Source organism: Stegodyphus dumicola, chromosome 2, assembly GCF_044657685.1.
Source record: "Stegodyphus dumicola isolate Sdum_Otavi_A_Nest chromosome 2, ASM4465768v1".
In the NCBI taxonomy this organism is placed as follows: domain Eukaryota; kingdom Metazoa; phylum Arthropoda; class Arachnida; order Araneae; family Eresidae; genus Stegodyphus; species Stegodyphus dumicola.
The window spans coordinates 205,862,363-205,886,671 of record NC_140769.1 but is presented as its reverse complement, the minus strand read 5'-3'; the positions used below and the strand labels follow the sequence as shown (position 1 = coordinate 205,886,671).

Here is a 24,309-nt window from a genome sequence, read left to right as displayed (position 1 = left end):
AAAGATTTTTATCTGTACGATGCCCAACAGATACAACAATCTGAAGAAGAGGACCCAGTAACTCTAAAAGATGTCCTGAAATCACCCGAAGCTGACATGCATTTAAAAGCCATGGAGGAAGAAATTCAGAACCTCACTCAAGCTCAAACCTGGGAACTAAGTACGAAACTACCAGGAGCTAAGGTAATACCATCCAGATGGTTGTTTCGTAAGAAAAAAAGACGAGATCGGGAAGTGAGCAAAGTTCAGAGCCAGATTGGTGGCAAAAGTCTACTTGTAAATACCCGGAGTGGACTTTCAAGACACCTTTTCACCAGTCATCAAACTTCAATCTTTAAGGTTACTGCTTGCCGTAGGTGCAGAGAAAAACCTACAGGTTCACCAAATAGATGTGACAGCTGCATACCTTAATGAAATTCTAAAAGAGGACATATATGGCACAGCCAAAAGGCTGCATTGAGAAAGGGAAAGAACATCTTGTCTGCCACCTGAAGAAAAGCATTTATGGACTCTGACAATCAGAACGTGCATGGAATACTTGCTTGAATGACTTCCTGATCCAGTATGGACAGAAAAGATCACGGGCAGACCCTTGTATTTACTTTTGTCATGAGGACATTATAATTGGGAGTTTATGTTGATGACCTAATGATATTTGGAAACACGGCAGAGATAAATGAATTCTAGGAAAGCATCAAGAAAAGGTTCAATGTCAAGGAACTACGTCCTGCAAGCCAGATCTTATCCATGTAAATATGTAAAGAAGAAAATGGATCATACGCACTAGATCAAATCGTTTATGTATCAGAAATCCTAGAAACATTTAAAATGACTGAAGCAAAATGTGCCACTGGACCCCATCATAAAATATAAGAAGGTAGATGAATAACAGTGGGAGGAAATCAAAGAAAACAGCAAGGAAATCCCTTACAGACAAGCTGTAGGAAGTCTCCTTTATCTGACCTATGGTACTCGCCCAGACATGGCTTATTTTTCCACCTACATGAGCCAATTTAATGAAAAACACACTGAAGAACACTGGAGAGGTGTGAAGCACATTCTAAGATACCTAACGGGAACGCGACATAGAAAGTTGAGATTCCAGAAGACAGGTGAGCCACTTCAAGTCTACTCAGCTAAAAATTCTTTTATTTCAGATGCTGACTGGGAAGGTGACAGAATTGACCATAAATCTTACAGTGGCTACATAATGCTACTTGCAGGTGCTCCAATCTCATGGTTGTGCAAGAAGCAATCCACAATAGCTTTATCATCGACAGAAGCAGAGTATGTGGTGATGTGTCACACTGACAAGGAAATTCTATGGATTAAAAATTTGATCAAGGAAATCTGTAGCGAATTAGCTGCTTCACCTCAAAAAGTGCTAGTCGACAACCAGGGAGCAATCTTCTTAACCAAGAACCATGTTACTTCTGAAAGAAGTAATTACATCAATATTAAATTTGACTTTCTGAGACCTGGTGAATGAAAATGTGATTGTATTTGATCATGTGCCATCCAGCGACAATCTCGCTAATCTTCTAACCAAGAGCAGACTTCAAAAAAAATTTTACGTGACATGAACTATGCCAGGATTTGCACGTAAAATTATCTCCATCGAAGTTTATGACTGAACATAAACCATTATGGTTGTAACTGTGTAGAGACTTGACTTAAAACTCTAGAAAGAAGCCTAGATACAAATTTTTCTTAATTATTTCTATGTAAACATTGTGTTTCCTAGTATAATTTAATATGTGTTCATTTAATGATATATTTCATAAGTAGAGGTCAATAGTATTTATGCATGTAAAAGAAGCTACACTGTTCTGTAAATGTGTAAAACCACAGCGTGATTAATTCTTTTATGGAAGTATGTAAATATCTTGCACATAATGTGACTGGCAAGGGGGCATGTTAAAAAAATAATATATATGTGCCAGTCCCAATATTTACCTTATGTTAGTTGACAACAGTAATGTTGTTGTTGTTTCATCCTTATCTGGTGTGCATTGCTATGGGTGCTTGTTTCCACATAATCTAAATATTCCCAATATATACTTGATTGTTCAACCTGGACTATGTCATTTCTTTACCCACGAATAATTCAAATATAACAACTTCAAATAAGTCATATTCGAAAACGTCTCATAATTATAGATACTTGAGCAATAAGAATTACTCTTTACCTTACTTTAAAATAAGATACTGATTTATGTTTATGAAGCTCCAAAATATCTTAGTTTCGTAAGATTTTAACATAACATTTGGCAAGCTTACTACTTCGATAATTTTCCGTTAAAATGAAAATATTTAAAAATTGCTGTAAACATAAGACACTAAGTTGTTAATTAAAGTTAGAATTGTACTTAATGTTTAAGACATTAAGTACAATTCCAACACTAAGTTGAAGCTATTGATAGTGCTTATCATATAAGCAACAGGACTACTCCTGCCCTGTAATTTCAAATTTAGCTAAGTTTCAATGTTAAACCTGTCAAAAGAGACAAATTTGCTAACCAGTTTTTGTCTTCCAGCTATTTGTAGTCTTTTCCTTGGGATGCTAAAAATTCTTTTATTTGTGGTAACAAATTGATAAATCACTCATGTTTCCCTTGTTCAGCCAACAAACCTCAGTGTACAAAAAAAGATTGGTAAACTATGTATCTTCATCATTTTCCAAAGCAGTTTAAATAGCCTATGTTGCACTCCACTTGTCTTTATTACTGAATTGACTGTTTTTGTAACAACAGAAATTCCATCTTCAAATTCAATGATTTGTGCACACCATGGTGTATAATGGAGTGATGCGCAATAAATTTCATTGAAAAGGATCTTGTTGGCATATAGCAATGAATCCTATATTCTTTCCTGTCATGGTTTGCGCACTCTCATTTGTTACTGAAGATAATTTCTGAATCGGCATTCTAGCATCAAAGACATTAATTGCACAAAATAAATCCTTTTCTCACGTGCGCTCTTTAAGCGGTCAGATTTTTAGAAACACTTCTTTTATGGTAAATTCATTAAAGATCATCTTGACACTCACTGCCAATTGTGCTTATGTTTCTAAGCTTTATGTGCTTTATGTTTCTTTCAGTTTGTCCAGTTGCAAGGGGAAAAATGCCCATTTGTTCGCATCTTTTATCAGTCAGGTTTCTAAGTTGCTTGCGGTTGTTTCAATTTTCATTGTGAGAGTTTTAGCTGAGAAATGCATGGCATTTATGGCCGAAACAAATTTCTTTTTTATTTTTAAAAATCTGCAAAAAGTACTTCTGCAAATTCTAACACTGTTTCTTTTATTATTGCTCCATCCTTATATGGCTTTTATTTTCCTTAACAAATCGTTTACTTTCGTATAATGTTTCCAGATAGATAACAGAAAGTATTAATGACTTTTATTCCTGATTAAAATCATGCAAAAGTTAAGTATTTATAGGGTTTCTAATTGAATTGCATTAGTTAAATTTCATCGATATTTTGTAGGATATTTTTTAAAGGCTTAAAGTTATTATTAGGTTAATGTTATAAAAACAGTCATGGACAAATATAATCACAAACTAAGTGGTGCCTAAAGTAGCCAAACATTTTCTTTTTTTCTCAACATTTTACATCAGCAAGAAGATTTTCATTAAATAAGACTTGGAAGATATCAGATTTGGAGTTATAAACTGTATATACCATGATAAAATCTAATTTGAAGCATCATCATCAATGAATAAAATTAATAAAAATTTGGACATCATGGATCATAATATTAAGCCCAAAAATTGGAAATCACAGATTATAACACTTTTATGCCCACCCAAAGATCCATTCATAAGGCATCATAGGTTCATTTTTAAGTTGTCTTAAACTATAATATTTCTTCAACCTGGGCATGAAGGAAGTGTGTAGTCTTCAATACATGCTATCCCAGATGACAATAAAGTTAGGAAAAGTTGTCTACCAAGTCCTATACCAGTGCATTTATGTTTAATTTTCATAAATTGTCTCTCTCCTTTGCAATACTGGTCTATAAGTAGCCTATGAGACCCATCACAAAGCATACGTTTACATCTACAGGGTGGCCAGTCAACTGAGGTTTTCAGCATGTCAAATGTTGAGCCCCACTAATAGATTTAGTCTATCCCAGTTTTGATGTATCAGTTTCTCAAAATGACTCTGGCTTGACAGTATTTTAAGTGCTGAAAAGTGGCCCATGCTGCAAAGATATTGAACACTTACAGACATCAATGTTTTCTTCAGTATTCAAAGCTGGGACCAAGACTATGGTAGCTAACTCCCTTACTGCCATGCCAGCTGGCACACTAGACAACACTAATATTCTCAGAGATGAGACAGTGAGAGAAATGATTAGTCACCTGAGCCATATCCTGTTGAATTGAATGTTTCCTCATGCTTGATTGCTGAGAAAAGCCATTTGTTTCACTTTTTGGAAGGGGAAAAAAAAAGTCACACTGACAGCATTTTTTAAGGGAAAATGGTCATTTATTGCACCTTTCAATATACAGTTAACAACTTGATGTTGAGAGTTGTTAGCTGTGAGGCGATATTCAAGGTTTACTTGTCCGGATCTAGATTATCCTGTATTTTCTGATTCAAATCAGTATGAACTGTCCACTCTGCATCTTAACCAGAAATGGGAGACCTTCTGCATTAATTCCATTAAACAGGATTCCTTAACTAGACAAGGTGGACTCTATACAGTTAAATTAAGCAAATTCCTTTCCCATCCACAAAAGCTTAAAGAAAAGTAATATGCATATTCTGAGCTCCTTTCATTTCCTTAGTTTAAAATTTAAAAGTCAAATAATTTGAAAATTATGTTCCCATCTTCAAACAATTTGTGAAGTGAAGCTAAACATTAGGAAAAGGCTGCAAACACTACAAAATTTATTTATCTTTAATAAATTAATATTTGAAAACTATAGTTTCTTTACTGTAATTCATATCAAAAATTTGAATCAAAGGAAATTTTATTTTATGATGATATAAAGCTAGCTCAAAACAGTGTCAGGATGATATAAAAAAACTTCTTCAGCAACCAATAAATTAATAAGCATGTAACATACAATCTTCTGATTAATTAATTAATTATATATATATATATATACAGATATACAGATTGCTGGTAAAGAATGAAACATTTGAGTAAGTTTAAATTAAAGTACAAAAAAATAATTACCCTAAAAATTTAGCACCAGATGGACCAACTTCAAGAATGCGAGATGCACAAGCTTCACCCTCCATCAAAGGTGGAGGATAGGCAAGTTTTTCTTTCCTTAAATATCTACATGTAATTCTCATTGGCATTGGAGCTTTACGGGGTGGAATGATAACTCTTACACCAGAATGGCGACAACCTCTCATTGCCCCTCCTCTTGCATCAACCATAAAGCTCACCAAGAATCTGCAAATTCAGAATTATCAGGTGCATAATATGAAATATATAAAACTATGTAATCATACTGTAATAAAAACATCATTATCAAAAACAGTATTCGACACCAAAAATTACTTCCAATACACTAAAATTAATACAACAGAACTTCTCATTAGAAGACACTCATAGGACCAAGGTTTTTGTCTATTACCATAAATGAATATATATAATATTTTCTTACAATGTGCAATATTATCTTAATTTGAGAATCTTAAGATGCATGAATTGTCTATTAACAGAGGCTCAGCTATATTAAAACAAAGAGATAGAAAACAAATTTCATATAAATACTTTTTCCAGGCCAGAACAATTACCTATTAGCTGTTATACTCATTTTGCTACATGATGATTAAATTTTTGCAACGATTGCACGATTTTTATAACATACAGAAATTAACAAGTTCCTGAAATCTAGCATCCTGTAATGAGCTTACTAATAGTAATTTTAAGACATTTGCACAAAATTACAAGAGAGGAGACTTTGAGGGGATTGAAAAATTAAAAAGATTAACTACAAAATTAAAAATTAACAATTTAATATATCTGGCAAAGGAAAATCTCGTCAAACAAAATTTATTTATCTTTAATAAATTAATATTTGAAAACTATAGTTTCTTTACTGTAACTCATATCAAAAATTTGAATCAAAGGAAATTTTATTTTATTAGATCTATATAGGTTTATTCATTTGAAAACATAACAGAATATAATTTCATTGCGGTATAGTCACAAGATAAATAAAAAATGTGTATTTCACAATGTCTTGGAGTTAAAAAAAAATTAAAACATTATGCATTGGTTAGAAACTGATAAAATGTCATGTACTAACTTGCATGGTTTTCAAACCTAGTCATGAAGCACTCTCAACAGAAATATTTCCATAAATACTTTATAAATATTTTATGTTTAATTTAACATTTACTCACATATAAAAATTTAAATTATTACATGTATAACTGATTTCAGCTGATTGTTTTTAAATATTTCATTTCATCCCACTCACTAATACTTTATAGCTTAACCATCATGATTATTCTTACTTCTCAGCACGTATATATATGGCATGATATGAATGACTTGGAACTTGGTGGTGGCGTAATAGATGCCTAGTGACAAAACTTGGCAAAACAGACATGGCCAGATTAAAGATAATTTTATTAGTGAGGAAAGCAATTCTGGATTCGCAATATCTGGTTCACATACAAATGGGTGTCTTATGCATCCTACATTTTTATTAGCTCAGCACATATTCAGTGAACAAAGAAGGTAGCCATAAAGCAACTTGCCAGGAGGAAAAGTAAGTGAAATTGTCACAGCAATTCAGAGAAAGGGAGGGAGTCAAAAAGTTTCAGTTCAAGTTAAAAAAGTTTTGGCTTACAATTATTTAGTGATTGGGCAAGATGTATCTGCATTAAGCATTACGTAGGATCGCATGATTAATTAGAATGATGCAGTTTAGACTTATAGCACTATTTCTAAGATAGATAGAGAAAGTCTCCAAATTTAATCTATATATATAAAAGAAAGAGTCAGTCAGTCTGTGTGTTTACTGATCGTGCTGCGCATAAGCTAATAGACACAGAGCTACAAAATTTGGTACATAGGTGCATCTAGAAAAGAGCCAGAGTACCTCGAAGCAATTTTCAAAATTCGAACCAGATTTTTTTTTAAATTATTATTTTATGTTTTTTGATGAAACTGCACCAAATCAATAATTCTCTCTCATTATATCAGCAACAATGGAATGCAGCCATTGTTGCAGATATATCACTGTTGCCATTATTGCTGATGCCAGCACTGTTGCCACTCGAAAAAATGAGGGAGATAATTCTGTTCAGTTTTTAAATTTAAAGTTTCTCTTGGATACTGGATGTTTAATAAAGTTGTTCTGCAGAGTAAAACTGTGCAGTTTTTAAATTTAAATTTAACATTTCTCTTGGATACTGGATGTTTAATAAGTTGTTCTGCAGAGTAAAACTCTGTGAAGTTTTTAAATTTAATGTTTGGCATTTAGACATCTTTCCGGTACATTTGAAAGCCACACGAAGGCTGGCTTCGTAGCGGCTAAAAAAAAAAATAAAAGAGGTTACACGCAATTAAAATCGGAAGTTTGTTTTCATATTTTTTTATCTTGCACATTTATATATTTACAACTCAATTTCAGAAATGAATTCCCTTCCTTTTTCTGGCATGCATGCTGCATGAATATTTAATATAACAATCCATCCCTACATTGTTTATGTAATTACAAATCTAAGAGAATAAGTATTTTTTTACTATTGGAAATGTGTAAAAGAGATGCATGTTTTCTAATGAGCCTTTTATACACTGTTATTATATAGCAGCCCACTTTTTGGATAAGAAGATAGTCACACTCACGTAAGCAAATGTCTTTTAAAGCTTATACTACTCAGAGTATTAGAAGAATCAAAACTTTAATTACAAGGTAAAAAAATATTTAAAAATTTTGAAAATCTACATCAGTTTTAACTCAAACACAGTTGTTTTCTACAAACTACCAATCAACAATAAATATAAGCACTTACGTCTTCCATTTCAGCTTGCTATATGATCCAAATGCAGCGCAGAAAAAAGGGAAAAGCAGAAGTTATTAGGACAAGTGGTTGACGATTATACAAGGGAAATCTTAGGCCACAAAAAAACAAGACTTTCACATTTAAACACATGCACTTTAAACAGGAATTTGGATTGGTTTTCACATGCAAAAACATGACAGCAAAAATGTCAAATCAAATTCACATGCAGAATAAACATATACAATAATGAAAACAGTTTTCAAAACTACTTTTAGAGGCAACATGAATCACGCGTCCAAGCAAAAGACAGAAGAAAAGTAGAAAAACTAACATAACAATAAAAATTTAACTTTCATTTAATTAAATTATAATTAACTTTCATTACAACACCTAATTATAAATACTAGCAATTTATATGAGTATGAAAAATTAATTAAATAATCATAATAGCATAGTTAAGGCATGCTTTATAATACAGAACAATAATTATTCATTAATATTTTTTATTATTAAACAAGATTTATATCTCTTATGATTATAAAATTCTGCACAATCATTTCTGAGAATGGTAATCATTGAGCTTTAAGGATTTAGTAAGCAGGTACAGAACAGCAAATCTACACAATATGGGAGCAAAAGAATATCCAATACAATATAATGTTAAACAAGATGTGTAATCTTCTTTTATAATTAATGTTTAATCCATAAGAAAGTTAAAATCATAAATTCAGAAGTAATTTGAATAAATTCAGAAACCTGCAATCTAGGTTAAATAAACAGTTAGCACAAATGTTTCCACATTACACAAATTAAAAAACATTCTTAATTAGAATGTTACTGGACACAGGGAATGATCTGTTACATGCATAAACATATATTTGTATTTATATTTACGATACTGTCTGAACTGTCACAGACGAAAAAATACACAGATTGTAGTATAACAGATATGCTTATAATTGTTTTAAGTAATGAAAAGTAAAGAAAATTTAGGATATCTCATAAACCTAATTTTAGGGTTAATATGTCATACAACTACAAATAAAAAATAAATAGGTAAGCTTAATGAAACAAAAAAAAAAAAAAAAAAAAAAAAGCATTTGCAATGCACAAATAAATCACTAGTATGACTTCTTACCCAGCATGCACTGGTGCACGTCCTAAATCAACATTATCAGTTGCCATAGTGCTACTGAGAGTAGTTTCTTGGTGAACAACATGTTGAGGAGTTAAATGATCCTCTTCAGCAGTCAAAGGTGCTGAAATATATAACAAATAAAAAAATTATTCATTAATGAATCATACTTTCATGATAGCAGGAATTTATTATTCTTCATAAAATACACTAGAGTTAAAATTATTACACTGAACAATTTACAATAATAGTTCTTCTATATCATTTGATGAGTGAAAGAAATTAGTCAATTATACATTTTAATCATAATAATAAAAAAATCCATCCTATGCACCGCTTTAATGAACAAAAATAATTTTCTTGAGTTTTTAAACTATAATTTTACAGGATGCCCTTTCCCATCCTATTATTATGGAAAAAAATATTTTTCAAACAATTTTATATAGATCTCTTGCATTTAAATTCATAATAAACTATACATTGTCATGATTTAAAAAAAAAAGAAAGAGAAAAAGAAAGTTGATGTCTAGAAATGTATTACCTATTTACCTATTTTAAATGATTAACCTGTGTAAATTTTAAATGATTACAATTTTATAGAATGTCATAGTTTTTGAGTGCTTTGTATGGGACAGTAATAGAATTATTAATTCTAATTTTTCCTGCTGAACTTCTTAACTGTGTACGATATCCTCAATGTATTAGAAAATGAAGATTTACAGTGAGAATAGCCATTTCAACGCATTACAGTGCGATTAAAATACAAATCATGTACAGTCAAAAGTCTTTAATCTGGACTCATCGGGACTTCGGTGATTCCGGATTATAGATCATCAGTTTAAATCTGGTAAGATGGAATGCAGAAATTATAAAATTAAAAATATGAAACCGTAATTTATGAAATAAAGAGCAATTATGATCTAAAGGGTATCAAAATTTACAAAAAAAAGCTTAATATTTATTTGTTTACTTTATTAAACATTTCTTTCAACGCGTTCATACATAAAGCATACACTACGCATAGTCGAAATCAGAAAATTGCAACCAGAAATCTATTTCATTTGTATTCGTGATATTTATAATGACGAGGAATTTGATTTAAATCATATCAAAGACGGAGTATATCGAGATGAAATACTATATTTAGTAAGGAATTATAAGCCGAATAAAATAAAAACATCTGCCCTGAAGATAAGGATAGTGCTGACAGATCAACTTCCAGTTCATTGCGCGCTGCGCAATATTAGAGGAATATTTATGAACTAAATTACTCTCAGTATCCTTTATTGTAATTAATGTAACTATTCAATTACCTATAAGGGTTGAATCTGTTCCTCTTTCATCACGAGTGACATCAATCCCAAGAGTATTATCATCTGCCAAAGCTTTCAATTCATCAGTGGTCATATAGTGCAATGACTGGTCACCAAGCATGGTATCCTCAGCTAAATGTTTAAAAACACCACATTCATAATGACTAAAATATTATTGCTTTTGGATTTGAATATACATTATTTATTTTTACATTTAGCCGTATCCTACTCTAATAAACAAAAGAATATTAATTTTTCTTTCCTTTAACTTTTACAGATAGCAATAATGACAGCAACACTAAGTGTCAAATACAGATCAGGTACATGCTAAAAAATATTCAGCTTAGTTGAAACATTAAATTTAATACCATATTCATTATTCAAAGAAAATTGTTATGAAAGGAAATAAAAATATATGACATTCTATTTTTTACATATAAATACATCAACAGATTACTGTTGCCATAGGGCTGTGATACTAAGGTATTTGAAATTTGCTCATTTCTTTACCAAGGCTTTTGTTTATAAAGAATCGGCCTCTTTAACAGCAAAAAAATTAAAAATTTCTGTACATTATTTAAAATACTTTCATGCAACATATAAAAACTTGAATGAAATTTTTACAAAGATAACAAAGAAATAAAATAGACCACATATAAAGCAAAACATAAGCAATTGAAAACAAAGACAAAACTGATTAAAAATTCATCAGAAAATTTCTCAGATTTTATAAACTTCATATAAAAACCAATATAAAAAAACTTTGTTAAACCACTTATGGAAAACAAGATAACTGTTTAATCAATACACATACAAAAGTATAAATTAAAAATTTAACTTCAGTCTTTAAATCTTTAAATAAAAATTTTAAAACTCATTCATAAATTTTTAATTATAAATTAACCGGGTTTAAGTATTCAGGCTTTAAATCCTTAAATAAAAATATTAAAATTTATTCATAAATTTTTAATTATAAATTAACTGGGTTTAAGGTAATATATTAGTGTATACTATAATACCAACAGAACTCTATAACTCATTCTTACAGAGATAATGTACACATAAGTTTTAAAGTATTTAAAAAATTTGAAAAATACTGAATGAAATTATATTAATAAAGGCCTGAAATATTAGCAAAATATGGTATCATGCAACATAAAATACATAAGAAAATTGGTATAATGTAGAGAAAAGCATTTTGCAAAATAAGAAGCTGAAGACATAGTAGAACATATACCACATAAAAACAAAATATTATGCAAGTCTCAATATGTAAGTTAATAATAAGTAACTAACCATATATATAGTACAATTTACATTCACAAAAATAATAAAATTCCATTTGTAAAATGAAAATTACAAAAATAAACAAAAATCATTAAGTAAACAAATTTTTTTTTTCTTTAATAAAAATTTACATTTCTATAAAATCTATGCACTTTGCCATAACCAGCATGTCAAACTGCAAAATCTGTTCTACACAAGTTTAGTTTTTAGATTTAAAATAAATAAATAAATAAAGACTACTTTCACAGTTTATTAAAATGTTCTCATTAGCAAATATAGAAGATTTAATTTACAACTCTGTTTATTATTAATTATTTATTCTAATTAATAAGTATTATACATTAAGTTTGTTACTAAAGGCTTGGTGAATTAAAAAAAATAAAAAGGCTGCTAATAATATGAACTTTGAAAAGAACAAAGATCACATTCAAAGGAAATCAATGTTTTCACATCAAAGTTCATATTTCTTGAATAAATAGTGAGAAAGAAAAAAAAGCTCATTTCTTCTAAACAGATGAAAGAAACAAAGGCATGTACAGATCATATCAAGTGCTTCGTAAGCCAGTAATGAAATTCCAGACCTTGTATGTAGCTCTACTATGCTTTGAGATTACAAGCTCAGAAAATATTTAGAAAGAGAAAAATAAAAATAAAGGCTGCCCAAGCTGACCATGGATTTAAATTTGAAAAATTCTGCAGCATTTTAACTACATCTTTTAGTCACCCCTTTCTAGCAGAAAGTGCGTAAAGAGAAGAAAGAACTACTAGCACTGGACAAAAACAGGCATTATACAACATCAAAATAAACAGTTAATACATTAGAGGAAATAAAAAGAAGTAAAAAAACCATGCGGGATTTAGGTATCAAAATTATTGCAAGTAAAAATTTTATCAAGAAACAAATATTGGAGGAAAAACAATCAATACACACAACAATAAATTACATAACACATCTACAAAAATATATTATAAGACATGTAAAAGAAATTTAAAAGGAATAGACAAAAAATAGAAATTTAAAAGAAACATAAAATAGAGGAATTATAAGTGAAAACTAGAAGGGGGCAATTTTTGTGGCAACTTACTCATTAACTTTTGACCCTCGATATAAGGAAGATACACATGGGTGGCATGGGCAGGTTTCCCATACAGTGACGTGTCTTCTATATCATCACCTGTTCCAAGGGATCAAACCATCAGCTGAAGAACTAAAAATCCCAGCCACCCAAATTGAACTACACCACTACAGATGGTTTGAAGATTTTATCCTATAAACTACAGATTTTTTTTTAAAATTAAAGCTGTTAGTTAAGCACCACAACCAAAGAAGCATAGCACATGTATATTAACATCTCTCTCTTGAAACTAATAAATGAAAACTAAGAATATACTAAAACTTTGTTAAAATTCACTACAATAATTGCAATGAAAATGGTAAGGAATATACCAAAAATTACCTTACATGGACTTTATTTTTACAACTGTTGGTCATAGACATATACTTATAAAATGCCTTAAATAAGGGAAACATTCATTTTATTGCTTCTCATAATTTTAAAAATTAATTTTGCAAAATTTACAAAAACTATTTTTTTAGATGTGTCTTAGATCTCTATAGTTACATTTAATAAACATTTTATACTCATTAAAAAAAATTGACTCCCATGCAATAAAAATCGACATTTATTTTTCAAAGCCTAAGATCATGTTTAAGGGTTATATGCAAATTAAAGAACAAAACATTTGCATCTATATGCAACTAAAAATAAAATACTATTTAAAAAAAAAAAATTCTGGTGACGAGCACTGCTGTGTAAATTCTCATGGAAAGTATGGATCACTATATTTTTTTCCAAAATGCAGATCTTATTCTCAGAATCTTATATAAAGTTCACATTCAAGAAAACCATAGCAGGCGTTAGTATTGACATACATCCAAATTTATAATCTTATTTGCATAAACTCAAACATGAAAAACATTCTTAGTTTTAATGATTTTTCTGTATAAATATTAGAATGATTTTTCTGTATAAATATTAGATAATAATTCTAATTAAATAGAAGTTTTGTAGTTTTTCAAATCTGAAAAATGCCAAAAAAATGTACTTCACATTATTTAAAATAGTTTTGTAATTTGAAGTATGCACCTTTAGCCAAAGGTTTGAAAATAAAAGCCATATTAGGACTTTTACAGACATGGTATATACCTGAAAATGCTTGAGTATAATATTGCATTACTTAGTCCTGTTAATTTATTTCCATGATCTTGAATGATTCATTAACCCTTTATAAGGGTGTAATTATGGATAAAAATTAGAAAAAGCATTTTTCCTGCAAAAATATTAAGGTTTAGCTTTAAAAATTTGTAAAGGTTTTTGCAAACTTTCAAAAGAGAACATGAAACAATCTATTCAGAAAATTATTCTATTTTACAAGCAATTTATTAACCTATTTTAAAATTATATGCATTCAAATTAGAGCAAAAATTGAAAGTAAGCTCATTATTTTGATAAGAGCCAAAACGTTACATTAAACAAAAACTAAGGAAACATTACACTGAATTTTTTTATAACAAGCTTTGTTCCCTAAAAATATAACTTAAAAAGCTTGATTTGGGTAGTATCCTGATTGTGGCTCTTATAACCCAATTTTGGCTAATTAGTCTATAAATTCGGAAATTTATACTCATTTCTATTTGCTGGGAAGCTGAAAATTATGTCATGCAGATCTACTTATAAATGCAAGCAGTGCAAGTAGCCCCAAACTTTCATGACAATCTACACTCTATATGTTAGCACCCTCTGTGTTTGCCTCCTTGTTGTAATGTCCTTTGTTGGCAGCTATGTTTTCCGAGAAGTGTATCATATTTCTTATACCCTATAGTTTCTGTGGGAATACAAGCAGTTCCTGTGCCAAGCTGTCCAAGACTGCAGAGTGTTTCGAGTTAGTCCTGAACCCAGATTTTTGTATGAACAGTTGAAGATTTTAATAAAGTTCAATACTGACAACAAGCCTAGTGCTCAAAAGATTAGCTTTTAAAACTAAAGACTGTGTTTCCATTATGTTTTATTATGGGTTCCTCTTTGATCAATGACTCAGGATACCTGGTTGGCTTAAAGTCAAGGACTTTCCTTTCTTACTTATTTGTGCCTTCTACTGAATTTCTAATAATCTTATTTTTATGTGCAATTTCGATAAATTTCATAAAATTATTAGGGGTAATATTGCAGACAGTTTAAAGATTTCAGAAACTCCGAATGAATTAACTGATTATGACATCACACAATAAATTGTCTAATTAAAAAAGATTTCTTATTCTTCGAGGACCTTCAAATGGATAGTGGCCCATATTTATATCAAAAATCAGCAAATTAGAGAGGCCCATTCTGCTGTGAGAAACTAATGCAAAGAGAACTAGTAGTGTTTTGTGTATTTGGGCACTTGGCTATTGGTAAGTATCCCAAAGCTTGGAGAATAAGAGAGAAGAAAGAATAATTATTTCTAGTTGTTAAATCTGACATCTGTCATTAGCAAGACAGATTAAATCTGACATCTGTCATTATCAGCTTTTAATTCTTAAGCAGAAAAATTTAACAAAATTTCTAACACCAATAAAAATTTAGGTGTAAACTTACAAGAGCATTCTTAAATTATGTCTATCACAAGCAGCATTAACTAGACAATATAATCATTAATATTTGTGTTTATTTCATTGTACTTCGGTTATTGTATTTTTACACAGCTATGTATTGTTCTTGTTTTTTGCTTATTTAGTGTATTTTATGTAATAGTTTTATTGTGTATTTTAGTTTAATTGAATTTATGGCCATGTGCTGTATTTGCCAGCATTTATTTGTATGTTATGTTGCATATCCAGTAAATTTAAACTTTCAGCAGATAAATTACAAAAATAGTTCAGTTGGAAGATAGGATAGATAAGTAGAAACTCTTGTTATGAACATTGGTAATATTTTTTATCACATAGTTGATGAAATTTAGCTAATTCCTTTCAACCTGGCAATACTTTGAAAGTTTCCAAAAAATATATTTTTGAAGTCAAATGCGAACATATTTCACAAACTTCCAAAAGTGCTGGGCAAACCTTATATATTTGGCTGTAAGTGAGTCATGGGAATCAATCAATTCAAAGAGTTAGTAGAATGAGCCATTTCAGAATTGTGCAATTATATCAATGATTACTGCTTTGAAGTTTGACAGTAAGTGATACTATCAAACTGATATTCCTCAAACTTTCATAGAAAATTTTCATTATCTCTGTTTTTTCCTTGAGCAGTATATTTTCAAAACATGAGCTTTTCTCCAAGCTGCTATTTCAATAAGTATAAATTTCATCCTTCTCATCTGGTGTAGCTACTTGAAGAGATATCTTATGTAACTGTAATTTACAGCAACACATATATTAAATATCCATTAAACAGTTGTTTCTCTAAAGGAATTGAGAAAGTCTTGGTTCAAAAGTTCGACAGTTAACCCAACTAGGATGTACAGAAACAAGTTTGAAGCAAGGCTGGTACCTGTGTATCCAAGTAGGCATATTAGGTATTGCAGGCCTTGCTAACTGCTTAGCATGCCAGTTCAGAAAGAATTCTGAAGGAGAACACCCGGAGTTACAATCTGGAGATTTTTCACCCCTCTTCTCTTTTCACCAATCGCATAAGAGATTTCAGTTTGCATACATTTTGAGTACCCCCTTACCACACAGACATTATACACTTACAAACATCCATGCTTTCTCTGAGATTCGAACTTGGGTTCTCTGGTGCAACAGTTTCTGTCATTAACCACTATACTGTTGAAGCAATAACAAAGAGGTACATTGCTGAATATAAAAACAATACTTGGCTTTCAATCATTTATTACACACATTATCAGCAAGTTTTCACTAAATTATATCATTACCTAAGAATGCACATAATGAAAACTTAGTGAGAGGAGATGTTAACATGCATGCAATAACCCCAAATAAAACCAAGCAGTCCCATACCAGAACCTTAACCAAAAACGTATATTTATAGATTCAAATTTCTCAATACATCCAAAAAATAGAACTAATACATATTTAATGCAAATAAGAATGGTAAGGGAAGATTATCAGTGCAAAACAAATTAATTCATACATTCACAAAAACTGCATATATGAATATTAAATTGCATGCAAAATTTTGTGTAAAAATAAATCATACTTATTAAAACTCTAAAAATACAATAATGCAAACATTATTATGTTATATCAAAAACAAAAGCAAGCACTTTTTTATTGAGGGCAGGCTTCAGCAATTAAGAAGTATTAATATGTTTACTGCAGTGGAAGTAATATGTTATGTTTTTCTTATATTTTCTGCCTTTCAAGACTGTCCTACAATCTGTGTGTTTATTACAAAAAAGCCCATTTCTTGCAAGTGTTTATAAACATATACCAAAAAGAGGGAGAAAGGAAGAAAAGTGTTACAAAACAGCTTAATGAATGCAATTACTTTGCATAATATAAAAAGGCCTTCAAAGCAAAACGAAGAATTCACCAACTAATTTCAGCAGCTCTCTTTAGCCAACTCAATGCAAATAATTTAGCAATTAATTTTTCAAATAGAAGGAATGATGATACTGTTGCGTAATAATTTTCTAGGAAATAACAGTTCACAGAGTTAACAACAGATTAATGAATGCAGTTCTTCAACATGATATAGGCAGCCTTTGGTAGAACACCAATAAGTATAGTTGCCATAATCAACAATTAGTTTTCAGCACAGTACTAACGATCCAACTAATTTTTGAAATGGCAGAAATTCATTATCTGTGCAATTTTCTAATAATATCTTTCCATCAAATTGAAAGCTCATAATACTATCACAAAAAAAGCCCACTTTCAAAGAGAGTACAGAATCTTATAGTCAAGTTCACAATGTTTTAGAATCTAAACATCTGATTAACTGCATACTGAAATACAATACCAACCACACTTTACATTTTATATTCATATTAGATGACAAAGCACATATGGTCAGAGAAAATGACAAAGCACATGCACTATTTGTATAAGATGGATGCCTTCATGGAGGACTTTCTAATGGAAATTAGCTTGTATTCATGTTACACATGCAGAAAATCACAAAAACCAGCCATGCGGCCAGCCCATACATCTGTATACGAGTCTGAGTTGGCCTTCCAATATTCAACAGATTTAATTATCCAGCCACTGGTGAAGCATGATTTGGTTATAAAGATGCATAACTGCAGCCAGTCAATTCGCATGGGATTAAACTGTGATCAAATTCCTAATATTCCATTACCTTGGGAATAAATAATTATCAAGGTGTTAAATAGTGCCACTTATATTTATGTAAACCCTACAGTTTCCTTAGCATTAGGTCTTAACGCCAGTGACTCTGCTCTGGTCTAATCAGGCATTTTGTCTGCCTTTCAACATGAAACACGCTTTCAGCTTAACAGTACAAAAGCCATGTAGTGGTACCAAAAAGACCCAGAAACAGGTCTTGCACTAGGTGAGTAGCAATAAACAACAACTTTCACCGACTGTGCCATCTGTCAACTTCACCACTCAGCAAACTTCCCCACAAACCATTTCCAAGAACATTCTCCAAATGGAACTATTTTTTAATATGCAATAATGATGATATAACTAGATAAACAATACCAAACAACAGCAGTTCCTGTGTCTTAAAGGAACTATATCCCAAACTGTTATGTTTATACATCAACCAGTCTCAAAATAGTTGTGATAAATTGCATAAAATTATTATCATCTTAAATTAACAAACTACAATCTGTACACTTTTAATTCTTCTTAAAAACTCATATTACCTATGTAATACAAAAATATAAAATAAATTATTCCAGCATTGTCATATGCATTAATGATTATATATTTTCCTTCTCACATTACTAAATATTTTATTTTCTTTCTCTGCCACTTATCGCGGATAAGCCATGTGATTACACACTTGGAAAAAAAAACTGACATGCATTGTAACATCTGTTTATCATAGGCTATAAAATATAAATCCACTCAATTATACTTCTCATAAAAGATACTTTTCATTCCTTATTTGATTCACATGTAATTTATTTTTGCAAATTCTAAATGTACAGAACATTACTGTGTTATTTAATTTGTTAAATATGATTTTGCAAGTATGTATTAAATATTAGAATGTTAAAAATTATTTCCTTTTTTATATACAAATGCAGTAAAAAAATCATGTAAAATGAAAATTTTGATTTAAAATTTTTCAGTATTAAATCAATTAAAGTAATCATAAATTTTTAATATTAATGTTACAGCCAAATGTCTTTTGGAATTAATTTCTGTTAATTTTTTATAATTTCAAAACTTTTCAGCAAAACTATTGCAACAAAAATAGAGCAATACTGGGCTAAAAAATCATAATTTCCATATATATTCACTTTATTAAAAAAGGTTAGAACTCTTTATCGAAATAACAAGTAGATGAGCTGACATTTGCTCTTCATAACCTACATGCCTAAATGTCAAAAAGCATATATTTTGCAACTTCTCAAAGTCAAGAAATTTTAAGATTATTGATAACTTGCAACTTCATATTTCAGTCAAGCAGCAAAATATTCAAATTCAAAAACTGGCAAAAGTGATCTTCCTTTACAAGCATCTAATACTACTATTCCTTATATAAAATAAAAATTTGGTGAATGTTTAAAAGCAACTGCAGTTTCAAACTACCAAACACACAAAAACAAAAAGGATACAGGATACAACTTATTAAATGTCCAGTTGGACTAAATCAAATCAAATGACCACAAAACATTTCACTATACTAAACACCAATATTTATACAGTTTACTCAGCTTTCTTTGCAGGCAGGGCCACAGCACAGAATATAATATTTGAATTTTTTATAAAGATATATACCTATCATAAAAAGAAAAAAATGTGAAAAATAAATGCATAATGTTCGGGTTTCATATTTTTCTTTCAATAGGGAATTTCCTTTTCAGAAAAAGTGAACAAGCCCTCATGTAATTCCTAATATTCATGACAGTTAAAAGTGCAATGCAGGTATTTACTGCAGTTTAAAATACCACAGCAAACTCTTCTGTTCGATAAAATTAAAAACTAACATTTTAAACGCTTAATGTTTTTATAATTTACATACAGTTTTTAGAAAATAAATTAAAAAACCTCACTGTTATATTTAACAAGTTTATAAGTTACTGGTAACTGAAAAAAAATGAGAAAATATTTACATTTTATTTATTAAATGTATTTTTTAATAAACCAAGTTCAAATGAACTACAAACGTAATTAATTCAAAAATTTTCATATTATGAATATTTGTTATTGTCTCAATTACAATTTTCACAGAATATCATTAAGAAACTTCCACTTCCACTTACTTTACTTAAAGTGAAGTTTCTAATTTTTAAAATGAAGAGTTTGAATAAAAATATTAAAATAAATAAATAAAACATCTCAAAGTGATATTATCTAAATATTTGTAACTAATGTTATACTCTGTTTGAAATAACTACTCACCCCCTTCATCCTCAGAATCACTCATAAATGTTTCCTGCATAGTCTCGGGAGCAACTACTTTGTATTTTTCTTCTGTTATTGTTGTTGTAGTTGTTGTTACTATTGTTTCAGTTACAATTTTCAGTGTTTCAACTACAGAAATGTAGCCTAACCTCTGAGCAATTGAGAGAGCAGTTTGCCCTTGCTAAACAAGAAGAAAAGAAAGTCATTTATTTAAAAAGTGAAAGTGAACAATATAAGTTCTTTAAAAAAATGTAATTGGAACACCACAATAATCAATAAGCTTTTAAAATATAAACAAGTTTTAATATATCAAATTTAAATATGCAAAAATAAAACTAATCAAAAGCAAAACTAAATCAACACTGTTAACAAATTGCAAGAGACAATAGAATATACAAAATATCTGTAAATTAATAATATGCTTATACTGAAATTAATCAAAATGAAACAATTCTTACATTGGTGGTAGTGTTTGGAGAAGCTTTATGTTCTAACAAAAGATTAATAATAAGAGTGTGACCTTGCTGTGCTGCTTGATGTAAAGGTGTATATCCATGCTGCAAAAATAGTTTAAAATTTAGAAAATTGCACAAAGAAAATAATATGTAATATACAGGATCTCAAACTAATAACACAAATTTATAAATAAAATTCATTTCAAAAAGGTACTTTTAGAATCGAGTGCCATATCTAAAGAAAAACTTATTTGCACATTCTACCATACATAGCTAATAATGGTCAAGCATGTGGTAATGGTCATGTAATAATGGTCATGCAGTACTAATAGAGTACGAAGTCTGAAATCTAGATGCCCAATATCTGGAATGATCCAAAATCTGGACCCCTTCTGACTACTGGCAATTTTTTTAAAAATATTTTCCCTCCTATGCTTAATGCATGCACCATTTGATATATTTTCATAATAAAACATGTCTATAATTTTTAATTCTTTTTTTAAACAGATTAATTTCATTTCACTAAATAAAACACCTTCATGGTTCATTTATTAACATAAATCTATGTAATCAATAATTTGGCCAGCCTTTCCGCTTGTCATACATGTCAAATCAAAACATTTTATATCAAAACATTACTGATTTTAACTTGCTGAAATTATATCCCTGACTCAACCTGGCAAATACTTTATTTTTTGCTTTCATCACCAAGACTTTCAATAAAAGGCAGCTTGAGAAATGCCTAAAAAAAAATTTTTTTTAATGTTAGTAATTAAAAATAGTATGCTATTCTTTTATGGTAACATTAGGCTTGGTGAGGACTACAGATAGTTCAGCTGTGAAATGTTAAGTGTGTTGACGAGGAAAAATTTAATAAAAATTTATTTCTATGTGCAAAAAATATATTTTCAAAATGATACGTACAGGCCAAAAGATTACATTTATTACTGTCTGAATTAATAACAACCGATTTGTAATTCAGATAAGCCCAGCAATTGTATGGCAGCATGGAGAGATGAAATTTTTAAAACTTGGAGAACCATAAGGCAGCAAATTTAAAGGATGGTAAAATCTTTAATATTTAGGAAAGGCACTAAAATAAAAAATTTATGGCTAGTGAAATTAATTTTAGAATTTAGGACCAACAGAGATCGCACCAGATAGCAAAATATCTTGTAAAGACCCTGGATAAGTCTTAAGTACATCCGGGTATTTATTTAGTATTTAGGAACTTGGATAAGACTTCAGCATTTTCAGGAAATGGATGCAAGTGTAGCACACAACTAAATATAATTCAAGCTTAACTTCCTCAACATGCATGAGAAGCAAAATAAAATTTATTAAAATAACATCTTTAAGTAGCCAATCTCATAATACATTGGCAGCAGTGTAGGGCAGATGGTAACTAAGCTTTAGGATGATAGCTGCAAATCTTAAGGTTTTCAGGCATGGCCAAAAAATAGAAAATTTTTCAATTGATGAAACTTGAAAAGAAATGTGGAGAAATGGTAATAACAGGTGTGAGTCTCCCCCCCCCCATGACAATTCCCCAATAATCAACTAATGGAAAAAGAAATCTGTAACATGGTCTTAAATCCAGGAAATATTGGACCAATAGGGAAGAAAGCAATAAAGAAGTTCAGATTGAAAAAAACTTCGACTGACGATTCCGTGGGAGTTCTCAACGCAGCAATTAGAGGACTTGAATAGTGGCACTTTATAAATGAACAAGAATTTATTTCCACCTATTAACGAGAGAAAATTTTAACACAAAAATTGAAGTAACACTGAAAGAAATGTTTAATAATTCAAACAATTAGATATTGAGTTTTTTTTTATTCACTTCAGCTCATAAATGCTTCCTTATTTCATAAATTACTACTGATTAATTTTATTTTTATAATTTCTACATGTCATATTACTTAATTTAAACTGATCTAAAATTGGCAAAATTCCCAAATGTGGAAGCACCGAGTTTTGACAAGTCTAGATTTCGGACTCTGTACTGTAGATCGTTTCTGATTTCAGTTCCCAATGATAGAACTAGCAAACTGTATGGGATTTTCATGATTTTTATTATATAACTAAATGTCCAGTTTCTTTGATAAGTCGTCAAATACACCATCCTCCTGTAAAATGTTCATGATCTCAATGCTGAATTAATGTTCTTTTCAGCATTGTCATTCTGACTTTTAATTAATTACATGATTCGAGTTCAAACCGGCACACACCAGGTTGGTTTCAACCTGATAGTTCTCACATACTTTGTTATAATCATATAATAGATCAAACTATATTATTTGCACAAACTGCTCCAAATTAGCAGAAGACTCAGAGCTTTTCTAGACTTTTCAGAATGCCAAGTATCCATTCAGAATTTCTCATTACATTAGAAAATAATCCAACAATATTTAGAGAAGTATATTTATTATAATTAAATCATCTGTAAAGTGAGTGTGAGTTTTTTAACAGTAAACTCACCCCTCCAAAATTTATTATCTGTTTACTGAAGTAGTTGGGAAATATGCATTAAAGAGAACTAAGATGTGTTGTGCAATCAGAAAAAGATCAAATGATCCTAATGGAATATTGGGAAAGGACTATAGGATCCATAAAACTGAGTCCATCAAGTGAATTAATAGATTACCAATAGATTTCATCAATAAATGAAATCATCAGACTCATCTTCCATACAAATGCTTGAATGTCAACAGAAATCACACATAGTAAAAATTTAAGAAGTTAATTCTCATCAGAAATAAAACTTTCGCAATAATTTTTATATGTTATAACAAGATTTTTCTTTCTTTAAAAATGACCTTCACGTACAAGATTTACATTTCTGCCATTTCAGATGAAAAATGCATTTAGATAAATTTATATCTCTACTTGTATTAAAATAGATATCCATCAACAAAATGAAAATATTAATGCACAAAATGTGTGCATATATATATATTTATATATATGTATGTGTGTGTGTGTGTGCATGCTATTAAAAATTTTATATGAAAACATCCAACTGAAACTTACTGCCCAACATATATTTACCTGTCCATAATAAATAAAGAAAGAAAACTGATTTTACTTACAGAAGTAGTAGCATGCACATCTGCTTTATGTTGCAGTAAAAATCTGATCATATTAATCTGGCCAAAGTGACATGCTACATGAAGTGGTGTGTATCCAGCTTTTGTGGGTGGATCTATCTTTGCACCATTCTTTACAAGAATAGCTGCCACATTCACCTTATCTTCCTGGGCACACAAATGCAATGGAGATAGACCATTCTGAAAATATTTAACAATATTAATATGTTACTTTTATATAATTAAATTAAGAAAGGGGTATTTGACTTAAATGATTAACCTTAGCAGCAGCATTAACATCGGCATGATGTTCTATTAGAAGAGCAGTCATGTCTGTATGTCCTTCTTGAGCTGCAAGATGAAGAGGGGTAAATCCAGCCTGAAATGAAAAATTTTTAATAATTTACAATATATTTCTAGATTAAAATGATATCTTAGCTATATAACTCCTTATTTATTTTAAAATCATATCAACAATATTATCCTTTCCCTAATA

The 24,309-nt window shown here is 30.0% G+C and overlaps 1 protein-coding gene across 1 annotated transcript in view; it reads right to left on the bottom strand.

The window, feature by feature from the left end:
- The window catches only part of LOC118199574 (uncharacterized), a 317,346-nt gene that overhangs the window by 129,859 nt on the left and 163,178 nt on the right, over nt 1–24,309 (bottom strand). The window contains exons 15-22 of the mRNA XM_085810256.1: nt 24,094–24,192; nt 23,817–24,014; nt 20,728–20,826; nt 20,267–20,450; nt 10,432–10,563; nt 9,122–9,242; nt 7,993–8,010; nt 5,189–5,413 (exon numbers count right to left, since the gene is read on the bottom strand). Of these exons, the coding sequence (XP_085666382.1) occupies nt 5,189–5,413; nt 7,993–8,010; nt 9,122–9,242; nt 10,432–10,563; nt 20,267–20,450; nt 20,728–20,826; nt 23,817–24,014; nt 24,094–24,192 (1,076 nt within the window). The remainder of the gene's footprint in view (nt 1–5,188; nt 5,414–7,992; nt 8,011–9,121; nt 9,243–10,431; nt 10,564–20,266; nt 20,451–20,727; nt 20,827–23,816; nt 24,015–24,093; nt 24,193–24,309) is intronic.